This window comes from Chiloscyllium punctatum, chromosome 2 (genome assembly GCF_047496795.1).
Source record: "Chiloscyllium punctatum isolate Juve2018m chromosome 2, sChiPun1.3, whole genome shotgun sequence".
In the NCBI taxonomy this organism is placed as follows: Eukaryota; Metazoa; Chordata; class Chondrichthyes; order Orectolobiformes; family Hemiscylliidae; genus Chiloscyllium; species Chiloscyllium punctatum.
This window is the reverse complement of record NC_092740.1, coordinates 132,320,192-132,346,919: the sequence shown is the minus strand read 5'-3', so window position 1 is coordinate 132,346,919 and position 26,728 is coordinate 132,320,192. Positions and strand designations below refer to the sequence as shown.

At 39.0% G+C, this 26,728-nt stretch overlaps 1 protein-coding gene across 4 annotated transcripts in view; it reads right to left on the bottom strand.

Annotated features, from left to right (window-relative positions):
* cntln (centlein, centrosomal protein) overlaps positions 1 to 26,728 on the bottom strand; it is a 461,183-nt gene that overhangs the window by 187,905 nt on the left and 246,550 nt on the right. For all 4 annotated transcript variants that reach the window (XM_072589059.1, XM_072589060.1, XM_072589058.1 and 1 more), the window contains 2 exons: positions 5,085 to 5,626; positions 4,270 to 4,357 (listed from right to left, as the gene is read on the bottom strand). In XM_072589059.1, coding sequence (XP_072445160.1) covers positions 4,270 to 4,357; positions 5,085 to 5,626 — 630 coding nt within the window. The remainder of the gene's footprint in view (positions 1 to 4,269; positions 4,358 to 5,084; positions 5,627 to 26,728) is intronic.

The following is a 26,728-nucleotide window of genomic DNA, read 5'->3' as shown; positions in this document are numbered from 1 at the left end:
TCACTGGTCTATACTTTCCTGGCTTGTTCTTACTACCTTTCTTAAATAGTGGCACCACATTAGCCAACCTCAAGTTTTCCGACACCTCATTGTGACTATCGATGATACAAATATCTCAGCAAAACCCAGCAATCACTTCCCTAGCTTCCCACAGGGTTCTTGGGTACATCTGATCAGGTCTTGGGGATTTATCTACATTTATGCATTTCAAGGCATCCAGCATTTCCTCCTCTATAATATGTACATTTTTTAAGATGTCACCATCTGTTTCCCTACATTATAGAGCTGCACACATCTAGGCAAGTGGGAAGTATTCCTTCATGCTCCTGACTTATGTTTTGTGGAATATGGACAGGCATTGGGATGGCAGAGGTAAGTTACTCACTGCAGTATTCTTAGCCCCTGACCTGCTGTTGTAGCCACAATATTTAAATGGACAGCCCAGTTCAGTTTCTGGTCAATGGCAACACTGGATTCAGTGACGGGAATGTCATTGAATAACCAGGGCTAATGGTTAGATTCATTTTTTGGAGAAGATCATTGCCTGGCACGTGTGCAGCATGAATATTACTTGTCACTTGTCAGCCAAACCTAGATATTGTCCAAGTATTGCTACATTTGAAAGTGGACAGCTTTAGTATCTGAGGAGGCATGAATGATGCTGAATACTGGACAATCATCAACATTCATCCCCATTTCTGACATTATAATGGAGGGAAGGTCATTGATGAAGCAGCTGAAGATGCCTGGGCTAGATCATTCTGAGGAATAACTACAGTGATGTCCTCGAGCTGAGATGTCTAACCTGCAAAAACCACAAGCATCTTCCTTTGTGCCAGATATGGCTCCAATTGAGGGAGAGTTTTCTACCACCACCCCTCTCCTGATTCCTATCCACACTGGAATTGACTTTCCAAACGTCTATACCACAGTGGAGTCCCCTAATAATACCTGTGACTTTTGTCACTGTATTTGTTACATAATCTGTTGGCACATGTAGAAGATGTGACATTAATATATCAAGCACCATACAGCTATATGGCAACATGTCCATCCTCTTGACTGTTCACTGCTGACAACCATGACAAACCACTTGGCTTTATGTCTATGCTTAAAGACAAGACAAGAAAAAGTACCATAAATTCTGAACAGCATGGGAAAGCACAAAAAGGCAAGGTATGGCAAGTCAAAGCAGAAATGCTATGAACATCTAAACAGGTGCAAAATGAGTAAGCGCTAAGAAAGCAAGTCAACAGCCCTGAAATGTGCCCTACTTCAATACATGAGATGGCGTTTGACCCTGTTTGCAAAATGGTCTTGCTACACCATGACAATGAAAGGTATTGGTGAGCATTTCAATGAATAACTGTGAGTTGGAGAGCTGCCGTGATGCTGTGGTGAGGCTGGTGCTGGTCCTCCATGGACAGTGGATGCAGTTGGTCTCTGCCCATGGAGTATGCCCTGCTAAGTTGGCACTGCTGACCAAGGTAGAGGTCCAGAGAAGCAAGTGGCGAGTTCCAGCCACCAGGTACCCCCTCTGACTCTCATGTCAGGAACTGTTGCTATCCAGCTTTTTTCTGCCATATAGCAGAATAGCAAACTGCATATAAATGATGCAAAAATGGTGAAGATGAGATGGAAATGTATGCTAATAGGCCTCCCACCACTCACTGGTTAGGTTATCTTCTTAGTATTCATACAGAAAATCAAAATTATTTTCTTGACGTTAAGAATCTAGGTTTTCCCATCTCGCTATATTTTCCCAACTGACTCACTAATGCCCATGGTATTCAGGAGCTGAGAAAATTCACCTTGTGATTTCAAAGCTAGCACTTTATTGTACTATTTGTATGATAAATCTGGGAACAGAGTTTGAAGGAACAGCATCAGACCTGGCAACTCTGCAAGAGCAAGACAATGTGAAAGATTGAATTTCAACCCCCTGAAACTATTATTTGTGAATAAGTCAACCCCAACCCTGTTACCCTTCCTTTTGGCTAAATAGTTCATCTTAGAAACTCAACTTCTACATGAATATGGATGATCATTATTAAAAATCTTGAAAAGACTGTGCTTTCTCAGGCAACAAGTCATTTTGCTTGATTTAAACACACTTTTAACCATCCTCTTGCATTGTGGCAAATCTGTCAAAAGCTTATTTTAGCTTTCTGTCCAAGTCTAAGTGAATGTCAACCCTTATTTCTCTGCATTCAGCACCAAGTATGGAGTGTTTATGACATACAAGCTGTTGAGCAACAGGGGTTAGAAACTTTCCAAAACATTCTAATGGATGTGATACCTTTACAGATAAAATACAAAGTTCACTTCTTTATCTTTAAGGAGACAACACCAGCACTGAGCTCATTATTTTGGCATCATCCAACTTTAAGTTCATCTGTTAAATTATAAGAATACATTTTATTATAACAAATGATTTTTACATTCAAACAACTAATTTTATAATTATTTTCTGTGGCAAGATGTAAAAAATTCACAAAATATGGCATGGCCTCTCTCGATCGTTGGATGCATGTGTCCCGGATGGAACAACTCCCCCTGTGTGACTTTGATTACTATGACTCGGTTACTCCAAAGTACGAAAGATGTTTTTAAGTAAAAGTAGTTATTACTCAAGTACAATACACCTTGAGCCATGGAAAATAATGCCTGGTTTAAATGATATGTATATGTTTGACTCATTGAGTTCAAGTCTGTGTCCTTTTAATTCTGCTCGGCATGTACAATGTGGTTCAATGACACACCGTGTTGGATACAAACATATATTTTACGTAAGCTGCCTCACAGGTATACATATAATGCAGACAAATGTACTTCACATTTACTCAAACATCTTTCATCATTAAGAACCAAAGCAGTAAAGTACTTGTAACAGCTAAAAATCACTAGGATGCTTTGTTTCTCATCTTAACACTTTACAACCAAATATATAACTAAGTTAAACTTCACTCTGCAAATAAAAATATCGGTTACAAATGTTTCCAATTTAATTTATCTAGTGCCATTTGTATCCCTTAAAAATGTTTTCTCAACCAGGTCTCTGTCTTATTTATTCCTTCTCAATGGTTAGCCGAAGCCTTATTATGCTATGATCACTGTTGCCTAGACTCTTGCAATTCTTCTTAAGTCTGTTCTGGTTCATTATTCAAGATCCAAAAGAAGTTTCTCTAATATAGGACTTTTCACATACTCTGAAAGAAAGGAGTCCTGATTACCTGATTACACCGTAAGACCTACATTCCTTCTATCCCTCTTACTACATCTTCTTGCCAGGTTATTTCAGGGCAAATAAAATTCCTCTTGTTTTTCTTTGTTCTTTTTTACAAATATCTTCCTCCACCTCCATTTTGTTATTATGTCACTTTACCTTATTAGGATCTTGCATTAAAACATTCATTAGGAAAAGACTTATTCTAGAACAAATTTTTTTGAAAAGTTCTCATAGCCAGAAGATAAAGAATTAAGGAAGAATTAAGAAAACAGCCATTAAAAAGTGCAAAGAAGTTAAGACTGTTGTGCTACAGGTAGTAAATCTCCTATCTTATCCTCAACATTCGTTGCAAATACTGTATGACGAGCAAATAATTTCATAACTAAAAATTAATAACCCAAGTTATTTGATTATTAGACTCTTGGAAGCAGCAAATAACATATATCACATTGTTCTGAGCATTCAGCAGTTATTTGTGCCAAAACTAATCATACTATTCATTGCCAAGTGCAAAACTACTGTTTCATTCGAATAATTACCATACCATTATAATGGTAGTCGTCCATCATTTATTGCAAACAAATTACAGAAATTCCACCATAAAAAGTATATTTGCTATATTGTAATGTTAAATGAACTATCTGGTGAGAAAGTTTCAGAATATTAAACATTATATATGTTAATGGATAATAAACAAATGCTTCAACTTGCATTAATAGACATATGTTTGCAGATTATTTAAAATGATTTTAAGTTTTAAATAAACTCCATATATCATTAATATTCTGATTTCCAAACAGACACCTCTGAGCTACAAAAATGGCAATCTATAACATTTTAAGGTATTGTTAATATATTTACATAATGCTCACACATAATTTCCTGTTAATTTCTCAAAAGTGTACATTGCAAATTCTACCACTGTATGTATACTTACTACAAATTGGTGAGTTTGTCTCTTTAGGGGCTTTAGTCCAATTTTAACATGAATCACTGACTAAATTCAGCTTTTTGTCTCCATTGAAATATTTCCTGCTTACCGGATTTCTTGCTGCTGGTGGAGTCCTTTCCTGAGTCGTCTTTGCTATCATTTCTCCCAGACTCTCAGCAGCAGTCTCCTCGGTGTCACTTGCATAAAAATATAGTGGAAAAATATTTTTTATTGAAGGAACGAAGCTTTAGAGCAATAAGGAATTTCATTCTTAATGCAAAAAAAATCTGTAAATACCCCCTGAATGAAAATTAATAACAAAACACCTCATTTTCAGCCATCATTCAATTAACATTAGTTCAATGACTGTGCATAAAACATACACGAAATAATTAGTGTGGATAGCTCTTAATTTAAAGGATGTTAAACAGCTTGTAAGCATCTGGTAGCAAGCTGAAATAGGTCATTCAAAATTTATCTAACTAAATTAAGAGGAAAAAAATTGGTTTCTCCTCCTGGATCGACATGTCACAAGATAACTAAACTGACTTAGCAGGGTTGCCTGGGAATCCTTAGCTGTCAGTGGTGAATATGCAAAGGGCCAGCAAATTAAATCAACCTGCCAAACTGTCAATTTCAAGCCTCATGACTGCATGAAAATGGCATCACTGAAAGAAATCATGCATTGCCTTATTCTGGATTTCCTGGCATTAATTCAAAACTTCATACAGTTGGAGCTAATTTCACATGCAAATTTCAGTCAATAAGCTTGAAGCAAGACATCCCATGACTATTCAAAAATCTGACAGGATTATTTTTTCCTTGAATATGAAATCGACAGTATATGAAATCCAATCTCCATTTGCTTACAGTTTTCATATCCACACTGTCCCATCTGCAGAGTCAGGTTAATGAGAACTATACCTGGCTCCAGTTACATCTTCCCATCCATCCTTATTGAAGTGCTCAAAGACTCTGCTCATCTCCTTGATGGATCGGTTGAGAAAACGCTGGTACTGTTTGAGGGAAATGTTTTTCCTTCTTTTAGTTCTGGGGTTATAGCCCACTGTTTTGCACGCACAGCTGCCACTGCCTGCTCTCTCTGCAGTTCTGGTTTCGGTGGGAACAGTCCTAGACTCAAGTGCTTGCTGTAGCTCCTGTATTTTCCATAATAAATCCTTATTTTCATTTTTTAGTTTTGTTCTGTCCGCTACTTGCCTCTTAAGAGAGGAAGTTTCTGTTTTCAATTCTTCTATCATTGTAGCCAGCTCATTTTTCTCTCGCATAATTTGTTGATTTGCCTTCATCAGTTCTCTTATTTCAATAACTTGGTTGTCAGATTCAGTCTGAAGTTTGCTGTAGGCGGTTTGCAATAAAACTTTGGCCTGAATCAATTCTTCGTTCGTTTCTGTCAGGTCTTTGGCATCCCTCTGAATGGTTTTCAGCTTCTTTTCCAAATGGTTAATCTGAAACAGGAAACAAATCACTTTTAGATTAGTTTGAAATATAAGGATGCTTATTCTCCATCATTTTAAGTAGAACCTCACTGAATTGTAAGACCCACAAAGTGCAAGGCCCTATTTCCTGTGCTGTATTAGCCGATTTCATTAATGGAGGCTATAAAGGGGTACAGAAATTGATTGTAGTGTCTTTCGACCAGCAAAATGAGAAAAAAAAATCTTGCGGCAATTCACAGAACTCCCTCACTCTGGTTTCTAGCATCTATTGGGAAAGTTATGCACTGATTGACTGTGTTTAAAAGGCCATTGGTGACATGCTTAAAACAGAATACATCACAAATTTGGAGATACCTATAAAATATCTTGCATGACAACCTGAATCAAACCTAAAGGCCAGAAAGGATTAGGGCAGTGGTAAAGCCATCTTTCTTGCTGCTGAAGGCTGCATTAATGTGCAACAGAATGCTTGGTGAAGCCCATTCTTCGAACACACTGCTCCGCTGAGATTGAGGTAAGTAATTCTTGATCTACAGATGCTGTGATCAGGATAAGGTCTTTTGCATACAAACTTCCTCACTCATTATGTTATACAGATACTTTAAAACTTACAAAATACAAGAAAAAGACAATTCATTCCCTTGAGCCTACTCCACCACTAATCATAATAGATGATTTGTTTATATTTGAGTTCTATATTTCCATCTACCCCATAGCCTTTGATTACCCTACCTAACAAGAATCTCTCCCACCTCTGTTTAAAAAATATTCAATGATCTCACCTGCACTGCCTTCTGACTCAGAGACTTCTAAAATCACACGGTCTTCTGTGAGAAAAAAGTTCTTATTGCTGTCCTGAAGAAGCAATGCTCAATTAAAAACAGTGCCCTGCTCATCAGAGAAGACATCCTTTCTTGTCCAGCTTTTCAAGATCGTTCAGTACCAGGGTGGCACAGTGGTTGGCATAGTTGCTTCTCAGCACCAGGAACCCAGGTTCAAATCCAGCCTTGGCCAAGTCTTTGTGCAGAGTCTGCACATTCTTGTCGTGTCTGGGTGGATTTCCTCTGGAATCTCCTTATGTCATCTTCACAATATATTTTACCACAAACTTTGGTGTCATCCACAAATTTAGCTGCCATGCCTTTGCTCGTATCATCAAAGTAATTGAGGTAAATTTCCAAAAAGTTGAAACCCCAGCATAGACCCTGGAGGGTCTGGCTGCCAATCAGACAAAAACCATTTATTCATACTCTCTGATTTCTGCTAACCAGCCAGCCACACACTAATCTTTGATATGGCATGTTACCAAATGTCTTCTGGAAATCCAAGAATAGTATGCCTACAGGTTCCATTTATTCCATAGTATGTATTACTTCTTCAAAAGAGTTCAACAAATTGGTTAAATATGACTTCCCTTCGACAAAGATGGCTTTTACTGATTACCTTGAGTTTTTCTAAGTGTGCAGCTATAATCTTTAAAATGATCAATTCTAACACATTCCCCATGATAAACATCAAACTAACTGGCATACACTTGCCTGTTTTCTGCCTTTCTACTTCTTGAACACAGGGGCTATATATTGACCACTTTCACACTTAATGGAACCTCTCCAGAATTTGGAAATTTTGAAAAATTCATACTTATGCATTTACTACTTCAGTAGCTATCTCTTTACAGACCTGAGGATGAAGTTAAACTGGATCCAGAGTTGACAGCCCTCAGTTCCATAAGGTTGCAATCAATGGATCAGATCGAAGCTCTGTGGTTCTGCCACATCTCGTCCTGCATGGTGGTGGACAACTAAACAATTCATTGAAGAAGGTGACTCCACAAACATCATGATCGTTAGTCATGGAGATGCCCAGCACATCAATGCAAAAGGTAAAACTGAAACATCTGCAACTGCATGGCTGACCAAGGGCTGAGTGGATGATCCATCTCGGCCTCCTCCAAACATTCCCAGCATCACAGGTATTGGTTGTCAAGCAATTCGATTCTCTCCATGCAGTATTGAGAAATGGCTGGACTCACTGGTTATTGAAAAGGCGATGAGCCCTGACAACATTCGAGCAATAGTGTTGGAATAATAGAGTTACAGAGTCCTACAGCATGGAGACAGAACCTTTAGCCCAAACTGGTCTATGCTGACCAAAATGTCCATCCATATTAATGCCATTTCCCTGCACTTGGCCCAGATCCTTCTAAACATTTTCTATCCATGTACAGTATTTGTCAAAATGCCTTTTAAATATTGTTAATCTATTGTTAATCTCAACCAGCTCATTCTATATGTGTACAATCCTCTGTGTAAAAAAGTTGTTCCTCAGGTTCCATATTATTCTTTCCCTGTAACCTTAAACTGATGCACTCTTGCCCTTAATTCCCCAACTCTGGGAAAAAGATTGAGTGCATTCACCCTATCCATGCCTCTCATGACCTTATGCACTTCTTTAAGACCCCTTTCAGTCTCCTACACTCTAAAGAAAAAAGTCCTACCTTGTCCAATTTCTCCCGACAACTCAAACTGTTGAGTCCTGGCAACACCCGTGTAAATTTCTTCTGCACTCTTTCCAGTTTAATAGCATCCTTCCTGTAGCAAGGTGACCAAAACTGAACACAATATTCCAATTGCAGCCTCACCGACATCCTGTACAACGGCAACATAACTTCGAAACCTCTATACACAATGACCTGACCAGTGTGTTAAAAGCCTTCTTCACTACCCTGTCTCCCAGTGACTCCACTTTCAAAGAACTGTGCATCTGAACTCCCAGGTCCCTCTTACACTACACTTTTTTAGGCCCTACCATTCACCATGAAACTTCTACCTTGAATTGACTTTCCAAAATGCTAGACGTCACACTTTTCTATATTAAATTCCATTTGTCATTTCTCAGCCCACTTCCCCAGCTAATCAAGTTCCTGTTGCAATTTCTGATAACCTTCCTTACTGTCCACGATATCGCCTATTTTAGTGTCATCTGCAAACTTGCTAATCATGCCTTGTACATTCTCATCTAATTCAGTGATATAGATAACAAACAGCAATGGGCCCAGCAATGACTCCTGAGGCACTCCACTAGTTACAGGCCTCCAGTCTAACAAGCATCTTTCCACTATTACCCTCTTTTTCCTACCATCAAGCCAACTGTGTATCCAATTTGCCAGCTTCCTCTGGATTCCACGTGATCTAACCTTCCAGAGAGGCCTACCATGTTGAACCTTACCAGAGGCCTTACTAAAATCCACACAGACTATGTCTACTACTCTTCCCTCATGAACCTTCTTGGTCACTTGATCCAAGAACTGTAAAATACTTGTGAGGCATGACTTCCCACGCACAAAGCCATGTTGACTACTCATAATTAAACCCTGTCTTCCCAAATGTATGTATACCTTATCTCTCAGAATCTTCTGAAGTAACTTACCCACCACAGATATTAGGCTTAATGGTCTGTAGTTCCAGGTTTTCTTTGCAGCCCTCCTTGAATAAAGGCACAATGTTTGCTATCTTCCAGTCTTCTGGGACCTCACCCATGGCTATTAAAGATGCAAAAGTATTAGCTAGAGACTCTGCAATTTCTGCTCTTGCCTCTTGCAGTGTTCTCGGATACATCTGGTCAGGACCAGGAGATTTATCAACCTTCATAAATTCTAATACATCCAAAACCTCCTCTACTGTGATATGCATTGTCCCCAAGATATGACCACTAACTTCCCAAATCTTCATATCTTTCTCCACAGTAAACACAGAGAAAAAATATTCATTGAGAACCTTGCCCATCTCCTGCGGTTCTACACACATATATCCACTTTGGTTCTTCAGGGGTCCTATTCTCTCTGCAGTTCTTCATTTTTCTTTAATATACTTAAAGAACCTCTTTGGATTCACCCTAATCTTTTCAGCTAAGGCTATCTCGTTATCTCTTTTCGCCTTCCTGATTTTCTTCTTCAGTAAATTCCTCTATCCCCTATATACCTTCCAGGGTATCCTTTGATCCCAGCTGATTGTACCTGAGACATACCTTCTTTTTTCCTGTAAACCTTGCCTTTCTTGTTGTCCAGAACCTGAATGTTTCTAGCCAAGCTGTTCCAGTATAGGTATAACACTGCCATCTAAATGGCAATGTTGGAAATTGCCCAGGTATGTCCTGTACACACAAAACAGGATAAATAAATCCACCAATTAATGCCTATCAGTCTAGTCTCGATCAGCAGGAAAGTGATAGGAGTTGTCATTTACAGAGCTAAAAGCAGTATTTGCTTAACAGTAATCTGTTCTTTGACACGATATTTGGGTTCCACCAGTGCCACTCAGCTCCTGACCCCATCATAGCCTCAGTTTACACATGAGCAAAATAACTCAATTCCAGAGGTGAGGCAAGAGTGACTGCCTTGACATCAAAATTGCATTTGACTGAGTGCGGCATCAAGGAACCCTTGCAAAGCTGGAGTAATGCAAATTGGGGGGAAGCTCTCCACATACCTAGCACATAGGAAGTTGACTGCGGTTGTTGGAGGTCAAGACATCACTGCAGTAGTTCCTCAGGATTGTATCCAAGGGTTAACTATCTTCAGCTCTTTCATCAATGACTTTTCTTCTATCATAAGATCGGCAGTAGGGATTTAGGTTAAGATTGCACAGTGTTCAACCCAATTCACAAATCCACTGAGATACTGAAGCAGTTCATGCCCAAATGCAACATGGCTTGAGTAATAGCCAGCTTTGGCCTGACAAGAGGCAAATAACATTTACGCCACACAAATGCCAAGCAAGGCCAAACTGTACTGGATTAGCCATACAAGTACTGCAGCGACAAGAGCAAGTCAGACGCTAGGAAAGCTGAAGCAAGTAACTTAAACCCTGATTCCCCAAAGCCTATCCACAATCTATAAGGCATAAGTCAGGAATGTTATGGAATTCTAATGAATGAATGAATGAATTCTGCCTGGATGAGTGCAGTCCAACACACTCAAGAAATTCAATGTCATCCAGGTCAAAGCAGCCTGCTTGATTGGCACCACATTCACTTCCTCCATCACTGACACTCAATGGGACACCAGTATGAACCATCTGCAGAAATTCACCAAGAATCCTTAGACAGCACATTCAAAACCCACAACCACTACCAACTGAAAGGACAAGGGCAGGTAATATGTAAGAACACCATCAACTTCAAGCCAGCATAAGTTGGAAATATATCGCCATTCTTTCAGTGTCACTAGATCAAAATCTTAGAACACCATCCCCAACAATATTGTCGGTTTACATATAGCAAATAAATTGGAAGAATCCACTTTTCATCTCAGGAGCAACTAGTAATAGGCAATAAATGTTGGCTAAGTCAGCTATGCTCACATCCCACAAATAACATTAAACCACTCCCATGTCCTAGTGAACCAGCACTTAAATTACTTAACTCTTTCCTTTCTAAATGCCTGTAGAAACTCTTCCTCATTGTTTTATATGCCAAGCTAGCTTCCTCTCACACTGTACTATCCGCCTGCTGGTTAATAAGACCATAAGACATAGGAGTGGAAGTAAGGCCATTCGGCCCATCGAGTCCACTCCGCCATTCAATCATGGCTGATGGGCATTTCAACTCCACTGACCCACATTCTCCCCGTAGCCCTTAATTCCTTGTGACATCAAGAATTTATCAATCTCTGCCCTGAAGACATTTAGCGTCCCGGCCTCCACTGCACTCTGCGGCAATGAATTCCACAGGCCCACCACTCTTTGGCTGAAAAAATATCTCCGCATTTCTGTTCTGAATTTACCCCCTCTAATTCTAAGGCTGTGTCCACGGGTCCTAGTCTCCTCGCCTAACAGAAACAATTTCCTAGCATCCACCTTTTCCAAGCCATGTATTATCTTGTAAGTTTCTATTAGATCGCCCCTTAATCTTCTAAACTCCAATGAATACAATCCCAGGATCCTCAGCCGTTCCTCGTATGTTAGGCCTACCATTCCAGGGATCATCTGTGTGAGTCTCCGCTGGACACGCTCCAGCGCCAGTATGTCCTTCCTGAGGTGTGGGGACCAAAACTGGACACAGTACTCCAAATGGGGCCTAACCAGAGCTTTATAAAGTCTCAGTAGCACAACGGTGCTTTTATATTCCAACCCTCTTGAGATAAATGACAACATTGCATTCGCTTTCTTAATCACGACTCAACCTGCATGTTTACCTTTAGAGAATCCTCGACTAGCACTCCCAGATCCCTTTGTACTTTGGCTTTATGAATTTTCTCACTGTTTAGAAAGTAGTCCATGTTTGTATTCTTTTTTCCAAAGTGCAAGACCTCACATTTGCTCACATTGAATTCCATCAGCTATTTCCTGGACCACTCTCCCAAACTGTCTAGATCCTTCTGCAGCCTACCCACTTCCTCAGTACTACCTGCCTGTTCACCTAACTTCGTATCATCGGCAAACTTCGCTAGAATGGCCCCAGTCCCTTCATCCAGATCATTAATATACAACGTGAACAGCTGCGGCCACAACACTGAATCCTGCGGGACACCGCTTGTCACCGGCTGCCATTCCGAAAAAGAACCTTTTATCCCAACTCTCTGCCTTCTGTCAGACAGCCAATCCTCAATCCATACCAGTAGCTCACCTTAAACACCATGGGCCCTCACCTTGCACAGCAGCCTCCCATGTGGCACCTTATCAAAGGCCTTTTGGAAGTCTAGATAGACCACATCCACTGGGTTTCCCTGGTCTAACCTACTTGTCACCTCTTCAAAGAATTCCAACAGGTTTGTCAGGCATGACCTCCCCTTACTAAATCCATGTTGACTTGTTCTAATCCAACCCTGCTCTTCCAAGAATTTAGAAACCTCATCCTTAATGATGGATTCTAGAATTTTACCAACAACCGAGGTTAGGCTAATTGGCCTATAATTTTCCATCTTTTGTCTTGATCCTTTCTTGAACAAGGGGGTTACAACAGTGATCTTCCAATCATCTGGGACTTTCCCTGACTCCAGTGACTTTTGAAAGGTCTCAACCAACGCCTCCGCTATTTCTTCAGCCACCTCCCTCAGAACTCTAGGATGTAGCCCATCGGGGCCAGGAGATTTATCAATTTTAAGACCTTTTACCTTTTCTAGCACTTTCTCTTTTGTAATGGCAACCATACTCAACTCAGCCCCCTGACTCCCTTTAATTGTTGGGATATCACTCATGTCTTCCACTGTGAAGATTGATGCAAAGTACTTAATAGGTTCTCCAGCTATTTCCTCATCTCCCATTACTAGGTTTCCAGCATCGGTTTGAAGTGGCTCAATGTCTACTTTTGCCTGTCGTTTGTTTCTTATGTATTGAAAGAAACTTTTACTATCATTTCTAATATTACTGGCTAGCCTACCTTCATATTTGATCCTCTCCTTCCTTATTTCTCTCTTTGTTATCCTCTGTTTGTTTTTGTAGCCTTTCCAATCTTCTGATTTCCCAGTGCTCTTGGCCACTTTATAGGATCTCTTTTTCTTTAATAGATTTCCTGACTTCCTTTGTCAGCCATGGCTGTCTAATCCCTCCCCGGATAATCTTTCTTTTCTTGGGGATGAACCTCTTTACAGTGTCCTCAATTATACCCACAAACTCCTGCCATTTTTGCTCTACTGTCTTCCCCGCTATGCTCTGCTTCCAGTCTATTTTCGTCAGTTCCTCTCTCATGCCCTCATAATTACCTTTATTTAACTGTAACACCATTACATCCGATTTTGCCTTCTCTCTTTCAAACTCCAGACTGAACTCTACCATATTATGATCGCTGCTTCTTAAGCGTTCCCTTACTTTAAGATTTTTTATAAAGTCTGGTTCATTACATAGCACTAGGTCCAGAATAGCCTGCTCCCTTGTGGGCTCCACGACAAGCTGTTCCAAAAGGCCATCCTGTAAGCATTCCATGAATTCCCTTTCTTTGGATCCACTGGCAACATTATTTACCCAGTCCACCTGCATATTGAAGTCTCCCATGATCACCATGACCTTGCCTTTCTGACAATGCCTTCTCTATTTCCCGGTACATGTTGCGCCCCTGGTCCTGACCACTGTTAGGAGGTCTGTACATAACTCCCATTATGGTATTTTTTTGCCTTTGTGGTTCCTCAATTCCACCCACACAGACTCCACATCATCTGATGCTATATCATTCAGTGCCATAGATTTAATTTTGTTCTTAACTAACAAGGCAACCCCGCCCCCTCTGCCCACCTCCGTCTTTTCGATAAGTTGAAAATCCTTGGATGTTTAACTGCCAGTCCTGACCCCCCCTGCAACCACATCTCTGTGATGCCTACCACATCATAATCATTTACGATGATCTGTGCCATTAGTTCATCTGCTTTGTTACGAATGCTACGAGCATTCAGGTAAAGTGCCTTAATGCTAATTTTATCATTAGAGATATTGGAAATCATAAGATGTCCTAAGTTATCCTTCCTTTTTGCTGCATTCCCAGTCTGCCTCAAGTTTAAATCCACCTGCACACATGCTATCTGCTACTTATCTTTACACTTAACTCCATACTCCCTGTCGCTTTCACTTTCCCTTCCCCCCAACTCAGAAGTCTTTTAATCATTCTCTGCTTTTACTACATTTGGAACAATCATCTGACCTGTCACTCATTTTTGTTTGTTCCTTAAGTTTGATACTTTCTTTAATTGACCACAGATGATGCTTCCTCCCTTTTGAATTTTCCCACCTTGTTCTGATTTTGATGCAGCTGCTCCTTCACCTGTTTGTCTATCCTGACTAAAAACGTAATGACGCCGTACCCATAAACTGAAAATCAGGGAGTAAGGCAAACAAGTTAAAATGTGAAATGCAATCATCATAAAAGCACATAGATTCTTTTAATCCAAATGATTGCAGTTGAGACCCTCTCTAAATTCTGCTCCAGACAGTTTTTAAAGCCAATCCTGCAAGGGATTATTGGGTAGATTGGATACTGCTCAGCAACTGCATTTTGCTTAGTTAACATCAAGGTTTCAATTCCATCATGGGTCTCTGATTTTAATATATTCATTGCTCTATAAAAACAGGTATCCAGAACTGGGAGATGCTTAATTAACACTAAAAGAGATGGACAAATTGAAGGTAACTGTTGAGGATATACCACAGCCACGCAATGCTGAAATAACTAAAAGCTGGTGCTAATGGAGCCCTGCATGCTCAATAAGAGATGTGTAGATTGTAGAAGGGGAGGACAGCCATGTACAACAAACCTTCAAATGACACATCAATGATGTGTTTAATTAGTCTTCAATGGGACTGTCTATTTTTATGAAAATGTTAACATTTTTTCATTAACTATAACACTTCTCAATTTAATAAGGAGATTGCAATGTAAAAATAAGAATTCCCTCTCCAACAAATTTAATATAAAATGGACTAAAAGAGCTGTGCACTCTTAGATGGTTTTATATCACAAATAATTTTTATCAGCTTCAAATGAAATAAATTCATATCATTTCTTATTGTGGAACAACTTAACAGTTAATCAGAAAAACTTTTATTCCTAAATTGAATGTCCTAAAAGACAATACTGTAAAATTTTGCAAGTATATAATGGGTTCAGGAATTTTTCACTATAGGGCTCATGCAGAATTACATTTAAGTACTTAAAAATGAAGACTATATTCTGACTGATCTCTCATCTTAAACGACTTGTACAAGAGAGGCTACAGTCTCTAATGCTACTCACTGCTGCTGTCAACTTTTAACAGCCTATTACACTAAAGAATACAAAGAAAAAGATGCTAATACATTTCAAGCTTCAGTCTATTCAAAATTTCCATGTGTCAGGAAGCTCAGCAATATAATACATTCAACATTAACACCTGAGCACTGTCAGTTTTGCACAACTGTACATTTTATCATATTATTGTCTTTTTGAATACAAGTTAGAAATACATACAAAATGCCTTCAAGGTCTGACCCAAGGCAATATTTTTCTGTGTTTTTCAGTTTTTCCTGACCTCTGGAAATAAAACATGTACACTTTCTAAAAATTACAGTGCTTCTTCAATATTGCAAATGATGAAATAAAATAATTCCTTTGACATTCCTGGACATGTAGTGCACAAATTATTTCAATTACATTTTCCTCCTAAACATAAATGAATATGAGCATTTCCTGTGCTGTACATTATTATATTTAACATTATATTCGTCATTGTGAGATAATGCAGTGACAGCTTTCATTACCTGACCATATGGCACTCGTTACAATAGCACACAACTGTATTATCTCCTCTAAATTACTCCCTACAAGTTAATGCACAATTTACAAAATACAATCAACAGCTTCCAGCTACAGAGATATCAGCGGCATATTTAGTCTATTTTGGAATTTGTGCTGTTAATTCAGGAAGAAAAAAGAGCAAATTAAATATAACCTTTCTCAGACATGAAAACATGCTCTGCATAAAGAAACACTTTGGATGACCCCTGTACTCACATAGCTAGCCACAAGGGATGTATAATACATATGAAACTGAACTTAAAACTGTTCTGCGTATGTAACATGTACACCCAATTTCAAAATTATATAAATAGTTTGCTGGCAGAAAACCACACTATATGTGGATCTTAACTTTTCAATTCAAGACAGTAAATATATTAGTGTGAAATTAGAAATCATCTTGTGTCACAGGTTCCTGGCTCCATGATTCAGAATATGCAAGAGGATCTCAAAATCTACGAAACTTAATAAAAATGTACTTTTAAAATACTAAATGTGAATTGAACACAATAAAGGTGGAACATATTTTCAACTTGCTGGCCCAATGCAAACTAACTCAGCTAATCAGACAGAAACAACTAAATTTTCAATTCCATCAAACTCATGCATGTCTCAAAAATAAAATGCCTGATACAAACAATTTGTGAAAACTGAATTATTCAAATTAGTTTTTGCAAGTGATTCTATTTGATAAATCTAACATTTTATATTTCTTACTTCAACATGATTGAATGCTTTTCACAGATCATATTTCCCTAACTTACTACAAACTAATAAGCACACACTATAAAGCAACACCACTCAATATGTTCAATTAGCTACATTTAAGTCACCACTCTTAACTATTACTGACAAACACAGGCCAAGCTTTCAAATGAAAACCAGCGATTTCAGTGCAGTTCCAGATTTCTGATGTAAGCTCAGCAGGAAATCAGCATACCCACCAGAGAAGCAACATAAACTGCTGAAAATGGCCAATGTCACTTCATTGTGAACAACACCAATTTACTCATCTGAAACTGGAGCACTATTTCAGCCCAAACATTTAATTATTTGCAAATTGTTTTCATAGTCCCTACCATGGAATCAATAAAAACAATTGTTTCAGCTTCTCAAAAACGAGGTTCACTTCCCAAATCACCAAAATATATGCTAAATCTCTTCAGATGTACAATAACTTTCTGGTCCAATTGCAACTTAATTTAAAAATTCTCATTCATGTTTTCTTATTCTTCCAACATTTCACTAGGCCCTATCTCTCTTAGCACCTTAGCCATAAAACTCTCCAGGATCACAAATTCTGGTCTCTTGAACATCCCAAATTTTAATCACTCTACCATGAGTGGGCCAAGCCTTTAATTGTCTCTGCCTCAAGTTCTAGAGTTTTCCCTGTAAACTCCTTCAGATTTCTTGTTTAAGTTGCTCCTCAAAATGCACTGTTTTAACAACATTTTATCAACATCCATAACATCTCATCATGTGGCTGGGTATCAAAGACTGTTTGATCATATTCCTGTGAAGACTTACTGTCTTACTGGTGCTTTATAAATACAGTATTGGTTACTGTAAGTCATTGTAGAAATATTTAAGAAACTCTGCAAATTTCCACTTGCCCATTTACACTGGCTGTCAGGAGGCAAGCAGTTGAATTTGTTTATAAATAGTAACCTTTTTTGCAGTGTCAGGCCAAAATGATGAAATTTATGCACCAGGTCTGCAAATGGACTGTTGCACTCCAACATGTAGTCTGCTTCAAGTTATTGCAAAGAGGTTCAGATCTCCCAATGATAGGTCAACTCCAGCTCCATTTATTTCTAACAGCTACATTAGAACTTAAAACCTCAACACTTCCTTTAGAAGTTTACTTTATATATTTAAGCAAACAAATTGCAAATATAACTTATTAATGACAATTGTAAACCATTCCATATAGGGTTTAAAAAAAAGTGACAGATATATACAGTGGAAAACCCAAAGAGCAGAGAGATTGGATCTTCAAAATTAATATGCTATGGAGAAACAATTAAAATATAAGAGAATATTGGAGTGTAGAATTATAAGAAAGGTTATAAGGAGTCATTTACAAAGTAAAGCTTGCTATTTCAGAATTCTACAAGGGTTGCTGAGTTCAGCACATTCTCAATATCTACTTTCAGCAAACAGGGCTCAGGCCTGAGAAAACACCTTTGGGGCATCACATACAAACTGGACAGTGCACATCAAAAACAGTATACTGCACCAGATAAGGTCCAAATGAGGGCAAACACAATTGGCCCCAAGTGTAAATTGGATGAACTATGAGATACAGTAATATTGTACTCTATGATCTAAACAGCAGGACACCTCAGTGTTAAATTTCCAAAGTACTGAATGGTACAGAATCCAGAAAATTAATTAAAAGAAACCCAGCTAGGTAATGACAAGCATACATAAATTTAGACTCAAATTTAAAGTAAATTTTCAAAGAACTACTGTTTACTTGGAGATTTTAGAATAATCGATCATTAATATACTGGAGTGAAATACAACATCAAAGAGAATATATCAGAGTTGTTAGCTGTGGCTCAGTGGGTAGCATTCTTTTTTTAAAGTCAGAAGGTCATGGGGCAGACATAAAATCCAGGCTGAAGCAGCAGTGCAGTCCAAAGAAAGCTTCATGTTGTCAAAGGGCAACACTGAGGGACTGCTACATTGTTCAGAGGGTTTGCAATGAGACAGCATTCCATTGTCAAAGGTGCAGTAGTGAGGGAGCACCATACTGTCAGAAAAGCAATGCAAAGAGCTGCAATGTTGAAAAGGAAGTCCTAGGGGGTATGGCTCTGTTGGAGGGGCATTTCTGAAGGAGTGCTGTCCTGCTGAAGGGGTGGAACTAAGGGTGTGCTACACTGTCAGGGGGCAGTATAAGGGAGAGCTTCAGTCAGAGATCAGTACTGAAGTCCTGCAATATCAGAAATGCTGAGGTAGCACTGCATTGTTGGACGGTAGTTACTTTTTAAAAAACTGATTCATGGCATGAAGGCATCATTGTCTAGGCCAGCATTTATTACCCTATCCAGAGGGCAGTTAAGAATCAACAACTTTGCTGTGGGTCTGCAGTCACAGTAGGTAAGGGTGGCAGCTTCCTTCCCTAAGGTACATGATTGAACTAGATGGGTTTACCCGACAGCTATTTCATGGTCATCCCTAAACTCTGAACTCCAGATACTTACTGAATTCAAATTCCACCATCTGCCATGGCAGGATTCAAACCTGAGTCCCCAGACATTACCTGGTTCTCTGGATTAACAGTGCAGCCAAGGTACCACTAGGCTTTTGCCTCCCCATTGCTGATTGAGTGTTGCTTTGTCAGAGATGCAGTAGTGAAGGAGTCAAAGGTAATGGCAATGTTGGAGCTACTACCTATTGGTTGAGGCATTGCATTGATGCTGGCTCAATTGTTAGCGGTCAGATGGCATTATTTCAATTTAGAGTAGTGAGTTTTCCTTGTGTTCTTTTTTCTTTAGTCAATTTCATTAAAGCAGATTATTTGGAAACTATCAGATTGGTGTTGTTTTGGAGCTTGTTGGATACAAACTGGCTGCCTTGCTTCCTCGTGACTACTAACAGTGACTGCATTTCAAAAGTACTTAATTGGCTATAAAGTGGTTTGGGTGGCCGAGGTCATGAAAGAAGCTATAGAAATCCAAACCTTTATTTTTATGATGGGTATTCAAGAGTAAAAGCATTGGTGGGTTAACTGATCTCTTGTGGATCACAGGATCTCATTTTCCAATGCTATGCACATAATAGGGCAATCCTAATCCTGTCAGAGCACATAGTTATACTATGAGGCCACAGAAAAGCAGATCGGTGTTCATCTCTTGCCTTTCAGATGAGGCTTGTTCATCATCCTCTATTTCCTCTCCTTTATGGTGAGTTCAACGTCATCTTCTAAATTTCTACAACTCGGAAGTGGGAATGATTTTCACATCTTGTATCAAAGATACATTCAGTAAAACTCCAGAGAATTCTAATTTACATGTTACTTAGGTTTGTCTTAGCCACCTCAACATTAGCCATGGTCATTATGATCCAATGGGTACATTTTAGAGAAATTACTTACTTGGTCAGGTTATAACTTTGGTAATATTTTCACTATGATTAATGTGACTCCTACTCAGGTATATTCTGCCTTTGATACTTAATAAAATAAAAAGCTGAATAAGTTTTTTAAAAACCGATAAATGCTGTACGTATTGCACTGAAATAATCATTCTAAGAATGAAACATTTTGAACATTTTTATTCAGTGTAACCTTATTCATATTCAAGAAAAGAAATGCAATCATAATAAAGCTCCAATGTATCATTACTGCCTAAAAGCGTTTCTCTACTGAAGGATGATACAGTGATTTGAAGCTTATTTGAATATGTGCTACTCATCTGTAGCAGAAAACACATACAGTAAAAGTTTATTTTGGGTGACACTGAAGAACATATATAAACATATTTTATATATCACAGCTTGGCTCGAGGATGCTGTAATGGATTTTCATTTGTACACCAAATTTTTTTACACCTTGAATCTGTCATTTTGTTGCCATTTTCCTATAATACACTGGAAAATTTATTACAAATCCACATACAACCCAAAGAAAAAAAATCATAACATGTCCTTGTGTTATAAGGAATGTTGTGTCTATGAGAAATCACAGTCAGCAACACAAACAAAACCATCACTAGTCTGTGGTTCTGGGTTCAAATACCAGTTAGTAAGGGTGACTTCTCCAAGTAATGTGCTTCGGATAATGACAAATTTGCCACATGCAAGATTTTATTAGATGGCTATTGCCTTTTGATTCAACATGAAATTGACATATGGCTTCTGACTGGTTCTGCTTGATGGTAAGCCTATTGCTATCTGCTTGATAGTGAGCTAGTTGCTATCAGATCAAGGTCAAGTCCGATTGTGAATTAATTGACAGCTTTCATACAAGGACACAAAGAAAAAAATAGCTGATTTGCTGGATGCAGACTTATTATCCCAGAGAGGAAGCTGCTCTTATTATCCTACAGTAGTTGTTCATTACTAGCTGTCAGGCAAATGTTGGTGGGACCCCATTCTGTGGTCAGAAAGGTGAGACTTGTTGAGTTTTCAGAACACTGGCATAGCACGGCTGGTGGAAGGAGTCACTGGAATGAGATGAAGCTCATTCTGCTGTAAATTGCAATTTATTAGTTTGGGATTTGCAGTAGACTGCAGGAAACAACAGACACTGGACATTATGATTCAGTGAAACAGGCCAACTGGAAGATGGGAATATCTTTGAACTTGTTTCTGTAATGGCTACCTTGTGTAAGGTGCAGCATAATATACAAATGTTCTGCAGAGTTTTCACTTGTTTTAGGAAAATAAGGGCCAATAATTTTTCTGTAGTTCAATGTATCATTTGTTCACTAAGTAGTGATTTGTAAATATCAATTTTATTTTAATTCAATAGAGTAAAAGTATTAACATGTCAAATCTTATTGCATGATCCATTGAATTTGTCAGTGGGAATTTAAATCCCTTTTTGGAAGTAATCAGTGTTTGTGGGGATTGCAAAGTGATTCCTAGGACTTCCATGGATTAAAATAGTTTCAAAAACATTACTGATCTAAAATGATCACAATAATCACCTGGCCACAGGATAATAAAGGCATAAAAACCAACTTGAGATAAACAAAGACAGTGAGAACCCTTGTTCCCCATTTTAATTTACACATCGCAAATTTGCACATATTGGACACAGAATCTTGCCTACTATTAGAAAACCTAAAGAAACACAATGGCTGCAGACAGAATACACGAAAGAGCTTGTATTTCAAGAAATTGTTTTTAATAGAGCAGAGAGATGGATTGATGACTGCCTAACCAGAGAAAGTTCTACCTCGCTGCCTTTCAAGAAGGAAAAGTGACCACTGACAGAACTGATTAAAAAGAAACATCAAAACATAGAGCTCAATGCACAACAAAAATACTCACTACTGTTGAAGATGCAAGAAATGAAGCCTCATTTCTTTAAAACTTTAGTTAGTTAACACGGTTTTTAGACACTGAGATATATTCACATGAAGTAGCAGATTTTCTTTAACAACACAGATATTTATTGCACAAAAAAAATATTGTTTTTTAAAAAGCAAGCTTTTACAACTCAAATGATCTTACAACACACAGTAAACAAAGTTTCAACCTGTTTTCTTACACAATCAATTGCAGAGATTCAAATCCAGGGAAATGGCACCCTTCTCTCAACTCTTTCGGATTTAATTTAACTGGATTTTGATAGGTTTCTTACTGTGAACTGTGAATGCAGTTTCATGAGTCATTTCCAATCTGTTGATGTGAACTTGTTTCAAATCTGAAAGAGTAATCTTTTGCAGTTCTAATTACCTGCAGATTTCTAAACAAATTTTCCTGACTTGGTAGTTTCACAAACTAAGCTCTTAGGATGAAGTAACTTGTTCCATGAACTATTTCTAGGAAAGAAACTAAACAGTTCAGCTCAACACTCATATCTTTTGAATTGAAGTTTTTAAAATAAATTTTGATCCTAAATTATCTGAAATTAAAACACTTGAAGGTCACCTGTTCTCTGACAAAATATTAGATTTAATCACTGCTCCAGAAGGACTTCCTGACATTTTTTTTAAAAGAAAGAATCAAACCTCACCTGCATTTATTCTGAAATCCAAATCCCATAAATGTCTTATATATATAAATAATTCTTTGTGGGACTTTATATATATATATATATATATATATATATAAAATACCCCTTCTATCACACAGCTTTATAGTTCTATTAGTGACACTAGAATTTTATTTCTAGACTTTGACTTTACGTGGAATTCAAATTTTCCAACTACCAAAATGGGTTTTAAAGTATGCACTTATTGAATAACTTCATTTAGGTCTCTGGATTACGAGATCAGTAACACAACCACTACACTACTATATTGCATGGACTGAGAATTTAATTGATGTCTGAAGAGTGGAAAAATGAAAGAAAATTTGCAAAGTATTGAGGAATCAATCCAAAAGGATATTAAGCAGGATTCTGAAGTTCAACACTTTTTGGTTCAGTTTGGGATGAAAAGATTGATTGGATTCATAGCTAGCTAGCAGTCTGGAGCCACTAAGTACAGATCAACATTATTTCACTTAATGCAAAGTTGGATTGAGGGGTGAATAGCCTTTATAGGGTCTTGTTCCTATTTATTCTGAGTACCATGAACCCAAAGGAAATTTCAACTGATCCACCACTTGCCATACCATTGGCTAACCGGTCTATCACCAGTGCTAATGGTAGAAAGAATAAGTTAAACTTAGCCAGCATGAGAAAGTTAAGCAAGAAATGAGAGATGACTTGAGTATGAAGTTTTTTGTACCAGGAAGAAGGTAGATGTAAAAAGAAATTCAAAAGTGCAGTGTTTGCATTCAGATTAGAACCAGAAGACTGGGGATAAGTTCAAAGCCCTCAGAACGTATTTCCAATTTGAATTGCACAGCTGTGTAATGAGACAATGTTCAGAGTTATCTGACACTGGCAACTTCTGAAAAGGTCATGAGCAAAACATGATTTACCTCTAATTTAACTATATATTACACATCATCAAGAAATGCCTGAGATTTTTCGAAAAAAAATCTATATGGTCCCCTGTGCGTTTTATCTGTGCAAGACACTAGGTGAAAAAATACAAAACAATGCTTTTCCTGCTCAAGGCAGAATTTATAGACACAAAAAAATGTTGAGAGATTATGCAAGCATTGTAATTGACAAGCCAAATGTGTATATAACCAAAGAAATGAGGTGGTGGGGGAGGCGGGGGGGGGGGGGGGGGGGGGGGGGGGGGGGGGGGGGGGGGTTCATGATCCCTTTTCCTGGTCAGGTAGTCAGCGTTCACTGACATCTGATCATTTTCCTTTTGGCTTCAATGAAAGTCATTCTGAACAGTCAAGAAGCCAACAAAGGTCAAACATCAATAAGTTCTGGCTTCTGGTATTGCTTATTGCAGAAAAAAAAATAGTGTTTTAATCAGCTGATATCAAAAATTCTATGATTTGTACCATTGTTGAGTAATAAATTTATACTGGAATAGAATTTATCTTTTAAGAGGTAGGGATTAATTAACCCCTGGCCGACATCCAAAGTTGACATAAACCAGACATACCCAAGGCTGAATGAAGCCTGAAGATTTGGGAGAGAATAGACAAGTTTAAAATGGCCATCTATTTCTCAATCCACAAAAGACGATAATGGTATTCAGTTTTTTTTGTGGTATATTAGCCAAAATTAATCATGTTGCAAAGAGTGAAGTCGCTCTGGATGATAATTTACCTGTGGTTCTTCATAGAGAAACACTGTTTTCTGATTATTGATCATTTCCAAAACAATAATCTATAATTACTTTCAATATTGACAAGTTTATGGGCATCAAAGGCAAAGCCAGGACTTAAACATTCCGAACTGCCCTTAAGAAGATAGTGAGCTGCCTTCTTGACAACTTGGTGGATTACTCGGCATGTTGGATGAACGTTAATGACACTGGTGTGGATCTCGAATCACACATAGTTCAGAATAGATAAAGATTGTCTAAAGAAAAATGGTGAACCATTTGGCATTTTTCTTGTGTACTGGGATTATTCTTGATAGGGTGATAAAGATATGGAGATGATCAAAGACACAAGGACCTGAAAAAACTAATATTGAAGCTGACTTGACTGCTGCTTTAGGAACAGCAATATGATATCAGTGCTCCACACTCAACTTAAATTTTGATCTTATTTTGTGAGGCACACAGAAGAGTGTTCAATCAAAGTTGTGGCAGAGATGCACCTTTTTAGGCAATGAGTCATCCAGCATCTAATTTACCTAAAAAGCTGCTTGTCAGAATCTGGACACTGACTGGATAAGTTTGCTGAGAGTGCTTGAATTTATAAAGAAACCAACTCTAATCAACAGAAATTGGCAGACACATTTCAAGAGAAAAGCAATGATTTATTCCAAAGTGGAAGTTGAATGCTGATGACTCCAGAATACAGACATACAAATTAGGAGTACAAGCAGGAGGCTGGAAGAACACAGCAAGCCAGGCATTGTCAGGAGGTGGAGAAGTCAACGTTTCGGGTGTAACCGTTCTTCAGGACTGGTGGTGTGTTTAAGGGTAGCTACAGATAAAGATCGTCGGGGTCACGGTGGTGAGATAGGGATAGATTAACACAGCTAAAGGGTACGACTTGGTTGGGCGATGGGAGGAATGAATCTGGTTGGAGACTAGAAGGAAGGACTGGTCAGGGGAATGGAAGGAAGGGGAAGGAGCTGGAAGGGAATCAGGTGATGGGAAGGGAAGTTATTTGAAATTGGCGAACTCAATGTTGAGTCTTTCAGGCTTAGACTGCCCAAGCGGAAGATGAGGTGTTGTTCCTCTAATTTACAGTGTGATTCATTATGGCAACGGAGGAGGCCAAGGATGGTCATGTCAGAAAGGGATGGGAAGAGGAATTAAAATGGGTGGCGACTGGGAAGGCAGGTCATCCTCTGTGGGCCCACTGAGATGCTCAGCTAAACATTCCCTTAGTTTATGTTTGGTCTCCCTGATGTAGAGAAGACCACATTAGGAGCACTGGATACAGTAAACTAGGTTGGAGAAGATGCAGGTGAACGTCTGTCTCACCTGGAAGGACTGTTTGGGGCCCTGGATGGAGCTGAAGAGGGTGGTGTGACGGCAGGTTTTGCTTCTTTTCCAGTTGCAGGGGAGGGTATCTGAGGTTTCGGGGAGTTTGATGGGAAGAGTGGCACGAAACAAGGATTGGCGCAGGGAACAGTCCTTGCGGAAGGCAGAGAGGAGTGGGATGGGGAAGGTGTTCTTGGTGGTGGGTCCAGTTGGAGTTGGCGAAAGTGTTTAAGGATAATGGGTTGGATGTGGAGACTGGTAGCGTGGTTGGTGAGAACAACAGGGACCCTGTCTTTATCGCGTTTGGAAAGAGGTAAGATTATAGCAGTGGAGCGGGGAATGGAGGCAGTGCAGTGGAGGGTTGTCTGGATGGCAGAGGGGGTAAAGCACGTTGTTCGAAATAGGTGATGCTTGGGAGTGGAATGGCTCCACGTCCAAGCAGGTCCGGCAGAGGTGGAGGAATTTGGAGAATAGGATCGAGGCCTTGCAGGATGCTGGTTTGGAAGAGGTGTAGTCCAGATAGTTGTGAGAGTCTGTGGGTTTATAGTAAACATCCTTCTGGAGATTATCACCAGAGATGGAAATCGAGGGATCAAGAAAGAGGAGGGAGGTTTCCGAGATGGACCAACAGAATTTGAAAGTGGGGTGCAAGTTGTGGGTGAAGTTAATTAACTGTTCCAGTCCAGCCTGGGTGCAGGATGCTGCACCAATGCAGTCATCGATATAATGGCGGAAGAGTTGGGGCACAGTACCTGTGTAGGTACTGAAGAGGGACTGTTCAACATAGCCGACAAAGAGGCAGGTGCAGCTGGGGCCCATCTAAGTGCCCATGGCCATCGCCTGGATTTGAAAGAAATGGGAATGTTATTAAGGATGAAGACTAGTTCAGCAAAGCAGAGGAGGGTATTGGTAGAGGGGTACTGGATGGGTCTGTTAGAGAGGAAGAAGCTGTGTGCCTGAAGACCAGCATTGTGGGTTAGAGAACAAGGGGTCAATGGGAAGATGAAGCGCTGGGAGCCAGGGAACTGGAAGTTACTGAAGTAATGGAGGGCATGGTTTGTGTCACAGATATAACTGGGAAGTGCCTGAACCAAGGGGAAGAAGATGGAGCCGAGAAAGGACGAGATGGGTTCGGCAGTCAGCAATGAAGAGGTCTCGG